General features: G+C 41.2%; 1 protein-coding gene across 1 annotated transcript in view; it reads left to right on the top strand.

Annotated features, from left to right (window-relative positions):
- The first annotated feature begins 278 nt into the window (after nucleotides 1-278).
- Nucleotides 279-10,787, top strand: part of DYNC1LI1 (dynein cytoplasmic 1 light intermediate chain 1) — a 35,951-nt gene continuing 25,442 nt past the window's right edge. The window contains exons 1-2 of the mRNA XM_037070717.1: nucleotides 279-549; nucleotides 735-808. Coding sequence (XP_036926612.1) covers nucleotides 404-549; nucleotides 735-808 — 220 coding nt within the window. The 5' untranslated portion in view covers nucleotides 279-403. The remainder of the gene's footprint in view (nucleotides 550-734; nucleotides 809-10,787) is intronic.

Raw genomic sequence — 10,787 nt, 5'->3', positions numbered from 1 at the left:
GATTTGTGGACCGGACCGAAGATTGGGAGGGGGCACTGTTCAGCTAACATACTCCAATCCGCCCTGCTACAGCCCTGGTTTACTGGTGGGCGCTGTGAAGCGGTTAAACGCGCTGAGCTCAGCTGAGCCGAGGTTGCAGCAGATCAGCCAACCCGGCTCCACGCGCACGCGCATCCCCTGGACGCCCGCTGGCCTGTAGCGCACGCGCAGTCCGTGCTCGCACGCTCCGTCAGTCCCTGCAGGGCTTGGGCCTCCGCCCCCACAGGCCCCGCCTCGCTCCCGTGCGCGGTGAGCTCCATATCCGGGTTCCCGCCGCCGCTGCCGCCGCCGCTGCCGCCGCCGACGCCGCAGCCACCGCCTGGCTCATTCAGCTTTGCGGGGAGTGTTGTGATTCCCGACCAAAATGGCGGCTGTAGGGCGAGTCAGTTCCTACGGCTCTTCTCCGCCGGGATTAGCCTCGACTTACACGGGCGGCTCCTTGGCCAACGAGCTAACATCGGGCAACGGTGGTGCTGCAGCAGGCGACGACGAAGACGGGCAGAACCTTTGGTAACGACCCCACCCCTCCCTGGGTCCCCACTAGCACTCCCGGCCCTGCGGACGCCTCGGGATCTGTGCCCGCCGGAGCTCGGCACCGGGCCTCAACCCCCGCCCAGGCGCGCCGAGGCCGTGTCCATCCCTCCCGCGCTGCGGCCCCGGCTCCCGGCCTCAGCGTGCGCCTTGCTCCCCGCTAGGTCCTGCATCCTCAGCGAGGTCTCCACCCGCTCGCGATCCAAGCTCCCCGCGGGGAAGAACGTACTGCTGCTGGGTAAGTGTCCCCCCGCCCCGCCTCGCTCCGCCCCGCCCGACACCCCCCCCGCCCCCGCCCCCGCCGGGGTCCGTTCGGCCAGGCGGATCGCCGGCTCGCTTTGTGCGGACTGTGGACCCTGGCCCCGCCCCGCTAGGCGCCACGACCTGTCGCTGACAGCTGGGGGAGAAGGGGAACTGGGACACTTGCCCGGGGACCTGCTGGGACCTACCCTTTCCAGAGCTCTCGCTCCTCCGTTGGATGTCGGGAGGCCCTGACAATGACAGAATATGATAGCTCATCCGAGGGATTCCAGTGGCTTGGGGTTTACTTAGAAAATAAGGACGTTTTTTTCTTTCCTAACGAAAATTGGTAGCAGGAGGCTGTTTCTCAAGAACTCCAGTGTAAATGGCATTCCATTAATATTTAATAGCTGACAGAGAAGCTAGAAATGAGACCTTGGTAGTCGTGAAAAATGTTCTTATTTGATTCAGCTTTTTTACGTACAATGGACTCGTGCTGCAGCTGCCTTTTTAACTGTCACTTATAATCCTGAAATTTATAGACAGTAGAACACCTTTCTAGTTCAGTCCTTTGGGCCAAATGGATGTAATAAGGAGAATGGTCTACTGTCTCAGTTCTTCTGGTGGTTCTATATATCTTCTGCTCTGGAAGTTTTGTATTGTTCCTTTACTGATTTTGAGGGTGGGGTAGAGGACAGCATGGGGCAACAATGCACAGGGTCATGTTTATGCAGACTTAGTTCCTGAGTCATTTACACGAGATATTTTCCTATTTAAATGTGAGCTATTGCAGTTTGGCGTATAAGATAATGGTTAAAATATAACATTTTAGTATTGATATCTCAAGACTATTTTTGCTATGTGCATCTAAAAATAGGAAACAAGCCACATCTATTTGACAGGATCTGCTTTTAATAGGCATGTTTAGAAAGAAACAAACTACGTGTTTTTCATAAACTGCCAAGCTAGAATGTGATTCTTGACAGTATTAAAAATACATGGAGCTAGTTGAAAATTAGTGTTTACCTTTGTTTTTAATGTGATTGAAAGTACCTTCTGCAAATGAATCAGGGTTCAGTCATGGCCCTATCACACATTAGCCCGGTGATCCTAAGCAAGTTCCTTTACATTTTGCTTCTTCGTCAGTTTAAATGACGAAGTTTAAATTACCTCAGTTTCTGTGTCTTTAAAATGGATATTATAGAAATAATAATGCCCATCAACTAGAGTCCAGTGAAACAGCACAGTGACTTTTTATGGTGGATTTGACTTACCTGGATTAGAAAATACTTGATCAATGCTTTTTTTAAAAGAATTGAATTAGTGCCTACATCAGTGATATTTATAGGGCAAGGATAGATTAGTATCCAAAGGCAAAACAAATTCCAGAAAGTGTTTGAAATTTGTTAAACAAGTTACTATTGAGCAGTAAATTTAAGTGGACTTAAAACAATGTGTCCTCATTGAAGTGTTTTATATTTTAATTAAGTTAAATAAGATCTCTTTTCAAATACTGCCATTGTAAAGATAAGATTTCTAAATTTTGTTTTCATTGTATAAGTTCCTTGCAGTTATTCCTGTGTATCAGATATTACTTAGATGGTTCTGTTTGTAGTGAAACAAAAGCGACAGTTTGTTTATTTCTTGATGTTTCTAATTTTTTGAAGTTGTGCTGTTTTTTTCTTTTTCTAACCATACTTTTTAAAAAACCTGCTTTTGACAGTGGGTCAGTGTATGTGACTGAGTGTACTTAGAGGCCTTAAACTCTTCCATTTCTTCATACTTAGAATAGATTAAATTTCTTGTGGTCCTGGCTGGTGTAGCTCAGTGGGGTGAGCACGGACCTGTGAACCAAAGGATTGCAGTTCGATTCCCAGTCAGGGCACCTGCCTGGGTTGCAGGCCAGTTCCTAGCAGGGGATGCACGAGAGGCAACCACACATTGTTCTCTCCCTCTTTCCTTCCCTTTCCCTCTAAAGGTAAATAAATAAAATCTTTTAAAAAATTCTTTTCTTGTGACCTTAATAGTTCATAAAGCTCCATCCAGTATCAAGTTGTACAAGCTTGAAACTAAATTTTTTTATTTGATGACTATTGGGATCAGTCCTTTTCAGCTTTGGAAGAAGCTAGTAACAGATTTTTATACTGATTATATAAACAGGACTTATTTCCTAAAATACCTCTAAAGATTTCTTTTTTTCTTTTTAATTTTTTTTAAAATATTTTATTTATTTATCTTTAGAGGGGAAGGGAAGGAGAGAGGAAGAAAACATCAATGTATGGTTGCTTCTGGTGCATCCCCTGCAGGGAACTGACCCCTGCCGGAAACTGGCCTGCAACCCAAGCATGTGCCCTGACTGGGAATCGAACCGTGATCGTCTGGTTCGCAGGCCCGCGCTCAATCCACTGAGCTACACCAGCCAGGGCCTAAAGATTTCTTAAAGACATTTCACTATCACATATTATGGCAGAATTCAGTCTATGCTGGTTGAGGGAATAAATACTTAAATAGGGATTGTGGTTTTCTTTGTTAGGGTTTGAAGCTGCTATACAGGAGGGTAGTTGGCCCTAGCACGCCTTTCATGGATTATGGTGATTTCTGGAGGCCAATACTTAAAAACCAAATCTGAGACTACAACAAGGTTTTACATTTCCAGAAACATTCCTAGAATAGGAATGATGAACAAAGCTTGATGTACCCCAGACACAAATTGTAGTTTAACCTCGGCTTGCTCTTTGGCTTCCTTTCCCACTGCCTATGGGAAGAAAGCGTCAGCACTAGCATTTGCATATAAATCTTAGTTACCTCCTCATCCTCCTTCCCCCCCTCGAACCTGGGAAGTAGATGCTAGCACCAGCTTTGGGATGAGGTAGTGAATTTTAGAGACCTTTTAAGTGAGTTTTCCAAGGTCACATAGCTGTAAAGGTCCTGTGTTCTGTTAGTTCCTACAAGGGACAGTGCTATGTACTCTTCTGGATAACTTGTACTCTACTGAGTACCTTTTTAAAAGGGTTGTCTTTGAGTGAAATTGAAACCCACGTATTTGTTGGAATTCTAGGATATAGCTTATTAAGGGACTCCACTCTGGCCATGGCATTTGTGTTAACTACCTAGGCCTGACCCCTAGTGAAACCCCAAAACACTATGATATTAGTGTTTAACCACTGAGCATGAACTTCAGTAAAGTTTGTTTTTAATATTAAAGGCAAAACTTCTGCATGTTTTTTTGTGTGTGTGTGTGCCTGTATTTTAAGTAGAACTTAACTCATAAATTGTCCTTTTAGGAACTATTTTTTTTGTCTTTACCCTTTATATTAAATCAATCTTTACTACAATGATTGTAATTATATATATATATTTTGTCTGTTTGTTTGTTTGTTTTAAGATTTTATCTTTAGAGAGGAAGGAAGGGAGGGAGAAACAGACATTGATTGGTTGCCTTTCGTGAGCCCCCAACCAGGGACCTGGCCCACAATCCAGGCATGTGCCCTGACTGGGAATTGAACTGGTGACCTTTCGGTTCTGTAGGACGACGCTCAACCCGCTGAGCCACACCAGTCAGGGCATGTAATTATATTTTAATAAATGCTTTTAAGGATGTTTTTTCTATATCTTGGTAACTTTCCTATGTTTTGATAAGAAAACCCCCTAAGGAAAATAATAATAATAATAACAATGAGAACAACTAATATTCGTAGAACAATTACATGTACAAGCCATGTAAGATTGTTTTCATACTCTGATTATTCCTGTAATCATCAGGAAATGGACATAGAACTGTTAAGTAAATTGTTGGTGGGGTTACACAGCCAGAAAGAGGCAATGTAAGAATTCTAAATTGTGCATTCTGGACCCAGAACCAAAATTCTTTTTTTTAAAAAAGATTATTTATTTATTTATTTTTAGACAGAGGGGAAGGGATGGAGAAAGAGAGAGAGAAACATCAATGTGTGGTTGCATCTCATGTGGCCCCCACTGGGGACCTGGCCTGCAACCCAGGCATGCCTGACTGGGAATCGAACTGGTGACCCTTTGGTTCACAGCCCGCGCTCAATCCACTGAGCTACACCAGCCAGAGCCAGAGCCAGTATTCTTAACCTATACGGTGGGCTGTCTCCATAGAGGAAAAGAGAGCTTTCTTTGTAGGAAACATAAGAAGGTGTTTAGCAGTTATTAATGAATTTTATCTGATTCTTTTGACGTATCCATTTCATTGCAAAAAAACCCCAAACAACTCATTGATTTAGATTGATTGAATTTGTTGTCTGCTAACATACTTATGGAGACTTGGGCCTCAGTACAGTGCCTGGCTTCTAGATGGGACATCATTATACTATCTAATTTGAGGCCAACGTGAATTATGAAAACTAGTTGGTCCTTTTGTAAACCACATAAATCTTATCTTTCTCATCTGTAAATTAAGGTATTTGGATTTAGTGATTTCTGAAGTCTTGTTTGATCTGACAGTCTATAATTTTTTTAAGATTCTAAAGTTTTTGAATTATTAGATTTTTTAAAGAAATGTTTTAAAGACATAATTGGATTTAAATGACTAAAGTATTTTCTTGTAGATGTGGGTTGTTTGATTGCACCCAGGGAAGAAGTCTAGAACCTCTCTATTTCCCCCGGAGGGCACTAGATAGGATAACGTGCAGCCCCCCCAAAATCCCTCATCATGTTGAGCATCATCAGGAAGTATGTTTGAAACGGTCTCCTTTCTTAGTCAGGAATCAAACTGGCTTCTGTTATGCTTGATTTATTCCAAGTAGGAAACCTCAAGATACACACAGTAGGATTAGAGATCTGTTCAGAGAAGTAACTTATTGAGGAAGTGGATGGTTTTGTACGTGAGGGCTGACTCTAAAGAAAATGGGATTGTTCAGTCTGAAGCATAATCTTGTGAGAAGCTGGGATTCAAGACCATCAAGGTAGAGTGGAAATTCAGCTGCTGTGAAGTCAGCAAGAGAGAATGTCAGCAAAAGCACTTGAAAATGCAAAACTGAGAAGAGCCTTGAGCTAGGAAAAAGAAAGGACGCATGTTCAGCACGGGACTCTGTGTTTAATGAGTGACCATGAACTAACCTTTTGGGAGCTTATTTTATTTGTAAAATCAGGGCAGTGGCTGTTAGAAAGACCTCACAGGTTACCTCTTTATTTATTTATTTATTCATTAAACATTTATCAGAACGTGTTGTGCATAAAATACTTTGCTGAGTCGTGGGGAAAACAGGTCTGTGACTCAGTCCCTGCCCTCCAGGAGCTTATGAACAACTGTGGGAAAACACTCAAAGTACTAAAAATCAAATATGTCAGTAGGAAAGAATTGGTAAAAAGGTCACATAAGATTTTATTGAAAAGATTGTATCTGTTTTGGCTGGTGTGGCTTATTAAGTTGAGTGGCAGCCTGCGAACCAAAGGGTCACTGGTTCAGTCCCCAGCCAGGGCACATGCCTGGGTTTCAGGCCAGGTCCCTAGTTCCGGGGGCATGTGAGAGGCAGCCACACACTGATGTTTCTCTCCCTCTTTTTATCCCTCCCCTCCCCTCTATCTAAAATCTTTAAAACAAGAAGAAAAAAGTTTGTATCTGAATAAAATTTTGCGAAGTAGAGTGGGGAGGAGAAGACTGGGCTGTGGACAGAGGAACGTGATGCAGTATTTAAAACGTGGTGAAAAGGGACACAGCGGCTCCGGCTTGGTGGAGTCCTTACCTTCCATTCGAATCTGAGAGATTTGTGGGCACATGACAACCTCGTGACCAGCTAATGGAGATTATTGCATACTTCATGGGATTAAAAGACCTAAAGAAATTAGGCCTAAAACATCTTCATCTCAGAATCAGAATTCATTATTTTAAATTATAAATGTATTACATGTTTTTTGCTAGAGAGAGAAGAAATGAAAATATATATCCTACCATCTGGAGATAATTAGTGTTCATTTTTTTCTATGTATATATTTGCATTTTAAACAAAACAGGCTCATACTTTATATACTGCTTTGAAATCAGATTTTTTTCACTTTTATGTATAAGAGGGATTTTTTTATGGCAGGAGATACAGATTTCTCCCTTTCAGTGACTGAGTAACGTCAATGGCTATGCCATAATACTAATTGATTGGTAGATTATTATAAGCTGAATTGCTACATCAAAAGTATGTATCTTTTAAGTCTTTCTAGATACTATTCAGCAGTCCTGTAAGGAAGTTGTACCATTTACATCCCCACTGTCAGCGTGTCAGAGGACTCGTTTGTCTAGCACCGTTGCCAGTACTGAGGGTGTTCACTTTAATATTTCCCTGTCTTTTAGGTAGGTTAAAAATTACCATCGTAATTGAAAGGCAACTTAACTGTAGAATATATACCATCTTTGTTGATTAGGAATTACTGCTTTAGTGTGACTTTAATCTTCTGGAGCATAGGAACTAGACAAAAAACCATTTGGATTAGCATTTATTGGCCTTCATAAATGTTTATTGAATGAAACTCAGTTGTTTTCAGTTTATGTCTAGTCAGTCTCTGAAAGTGAGGGACATGATAAAGGACAAGTTTTATTTTTTATTTTTTATTTTTTAAAGATTTTTAAAAAATATTTTTATTTTTTTAAAAAATACTTATTTATTTATTTACTTATCTTTAGAGGGGAAGGGAAGGAGAAAGGGAGAGAAATATCAATGTATGGTTGCCTCTCATGAGTCCCCTGCTGGGAACTGGCCTGCAACCCAGGCATGTGCCCTGACTGGGAATCGAACCTTGGTCTCCTGGTTCGCAGGCCTGCGCTAAGTTTTTACTTTTTAAAGTAATGTGAATTGCTGAATGATGATATTCAAGTGTAAGTTTTTGACCAAGCATTGGGATGTGAACATGTATTATGCCTGTCAGTTGGGTATTCTGGTAGGTGTTTTATTGTGTAGCATGTTCACTATTTTACAGAAGAGAATTTTGAGCCCCAGGCTACACAGCTGAGCTAGGATTCACAATTGGGTTTGTCTAACTGTGCAATGTGTAGGCACCCCTTAACATATTGGCAGGATGTAGTCTTCAACAGCCGTGCCTGAACGTTTATCTGCAACCACTGGGTGCACACGCTGCAACTGGTTAACAGCAGCCTCTCCCAGCCTGCCCAGCCGAGGCAAGCGGGAAGATGCTCTTTGTGAGATGGGGAGCAGACCAAAGCCCCCACCTTGCCTGGATCACCCAGATAACCTCTGGGAGGCCAAGCAGAAGGTCTGAGCTGAAAGTAGTTCTAGGGAAGACCCCTCATGGCTCCTGTTACCAGAGCTTTCATATAAAAGAAAATGGTTTATTTTCCGTTATGCAAGGCCAAATCAAGAGTGTCACCTTTACAATGTTGGTATCTCAGTTGGATAAAGAAGGAATATGACAGGCTAGAATTCTCTCTGTTCTGATTATCATGATGCTATGAATCGTAATGTATCCAGTGGAGGTGTGGAAATGTGAATCGAAGCTCTGCATAGAATGTAGGCATCAGGCACCCAAACCTGTGCAAAGCGAGAAGAGTACAGTACTTTAGCCTTCCAGGACAACAGAAGAGGAAACTGGGAGAATAGGAAGGCAGAGTACTGCTTAATTTTACCTTTTGTTGTCCCTGTTTATCTTGAGCCTGTAAAGACCAGGAGCGGCTCCAGGAACAATAGCAATGTCTACATATAGTGTTTTGGAGCATTGCTGGATTCACTTGTCCTTTCCTTATTAGCAGGGTGCTTAATCTTTCAGACTAGAATGTTTTCTTTTTAGGGTTATCATGAGGAGTATATGAGATGTTTGTAAACCATTTCAAATTGTGGCATCCATTGAAGTGTTAAGGATAGCTATTAATGTATTGTGCACATAAGTATTTTGCTTTGACTGCTCATCTTCACGTGATTAATGTTTTTATGTTTTCTTTTTAAAACATCGTTGACTTATAAAGAATTTTTATTTCTAGTGTATCACTAGTCAAGAAAAAAATGAATGATAATAGTCATAGAATTTTATCTTTTTAAAATTTTTATTTATTTTTAGACAGAGGGGAAAGGAAGGAGAGGGAGAGAAACATCAACATGTGGTTGCCTCTTGCATGCTCCCTAGTTGTCCTGCAACCCAGGCATGTGCCCTCACTGGGACTCAAACTGGCGACCCTTTGGTTCCCAGGCCAGAGCTCAATCCACTGAACCACACCAGCTAGGGCATAGTCATGGAACTTTAATCCATCAACATAGAGATTGTTTGTTTTACCACCTCTATCTAGAAGATGAGGAACAAATGGAAATACTTTTTGTCCAGGTTTAATCAAATAATGGTGACAACGTTGCAATTAGAAGTTATATCTTCTAAATATTCTTATTTTTAATGTTAATCAAATTATCACTTTAAAGTTTATGGACATCACATCCTGTTGAACTAGAAATCTATAAAGGGGAGATAAAGCAGTGTTATGAGCACACCTTTATACCTACTCTATTTTGGTGACTTTGTTTAAGGAGATTCCCTTTTGTAATCAATTTGGTTTTCAAATTTGAGCTGAGAAGTGAGAATTGATGGCTGTTTCTGCTTTATCGTAAAACTGAAGTTAAGTTCTTGGATCTTATACTTGGCTCACACAGAGTGACTTATTTTGGACAAGGTTCAGACAAGTAATTTGGAGTACAGATTTATTTGCTGTGGAGAATTGCACTGTAATCCGATTACAAATCTTTCCTCCTTTGGTCCATCCACTGGGACAGCGTTTGTCTTATAGACTGTTTTTATGTGGCCAGCAGGCTAAGAATGGGTTTGTTTATTCACATTTTTTAGGAACTGGGAGAAAAACAAAACACAAAGATGAATGTGTGACAGATACCTTATGTGACCTGCAAAGCCTAAAATACTACATAGTCCTGTATAGAAAAAGTTTCCCAACACCTGGATAAGGACATGAAAATGGCATGTGATAGCATTTGATCTAAAGAAATGTTTTGATTTGTTTTAAAGATATGCCCCCTTAAGAAAATTTAATATAAAAGTATACATTTAGGTAAAATATTTCAAGAACAATTTTAACACCATCACCAAAGGGTTCTTTATGTTGTAGAAGGACTTTCACATTAGTTTGTTGAAGCAGGAACCCTGTCTACTGATGTACGTGTATGTTTACAGATCACTAACTATTTGGCTGGCACACAGAAAGCTGGTGTGTGTGTTTCACTGCCAGCTGATGGCCGAGGAACGGAAGATAAACTCTCCGACAGTTTATAGATGATAGGTGTGTGAATCCTTTCCTCGTTGTTGGAAACCACACAGACTCCATTCCCCATGGTTGCCCTGTAAAGGTACATTAATTACATCCAATGTGGCACATGTGGAGCATTTTTACTTTTTTATTTTACTCCTGAAACTATTAGGCACTGTGTGTTTTCCAGATATAAGTTGAAATGTAGTGACTTTTGTTCTTGAATGGTTTGGCCATTAAAGATGATTTTTAAATGTCTATCAATGCCCAATACCGGCATCCTGAATTTTAACATTTTTAAAATTCTTCTAATTGCATCATAGATTAGAGAGAGAGTTGTTAGTGGCGTGCTTTTTAATGTCTTCCAATGTCATTCCTCTTGGCTCTGGCAAGGCAGCCAAGTACCAACAGCTCAGTCTGGTGACTAGAAACTTTTCCTAAGTTTGGTGAGGGAGGTATATATTAGGAGCTAACACTATTAATTGATCTGTTATTGATGAAAGGTAGCCACTTTAGTTTTATAAACATGAATGATGAACTGTTTTAACAGATTGTGGTAAATGGCCAGGACAAGCAATTATAGATGAGGTCTAGGTATGAAAATAACAACTGTGGTTGTGATTAAAGATAAGAATTTTGGTGAAGGATCTGTGTATCCACCAGGTGCTGTACAGTGAATGTGTACCCCCCTCCCCCCTCCAGTTATGTTGCAGTCCTAACCTTCAGTGTGATGGCATTAGGAGGAGGGGCCTTTGATACGTGATTAAAT

The sequence above is a fragment of the Sturnira hondurensis genome, unplaced genomic scaffold, assembly GCF_014824575.4.
Source record: "Sturnira hondurensis isolate 20B ecotype Veracruz unplaced genomic scaffold, ASM1482457v3 Scaffold0019006, whole genome shotgun sequence".
In the NCBI taxonomy this organism is placed as follows: domain Eukaryota; kingdom Metazoa; phylum Chordata; class Mammalia; order Chiroptera; family Phyllostomidae; genus Sturnira; species Sturnira hondurensis.
The sequence above is the reverse complement of the archived record's forward strand: the minus strand, read 5'-3'. Positions and strand labels throughout refer to the sequence as shown.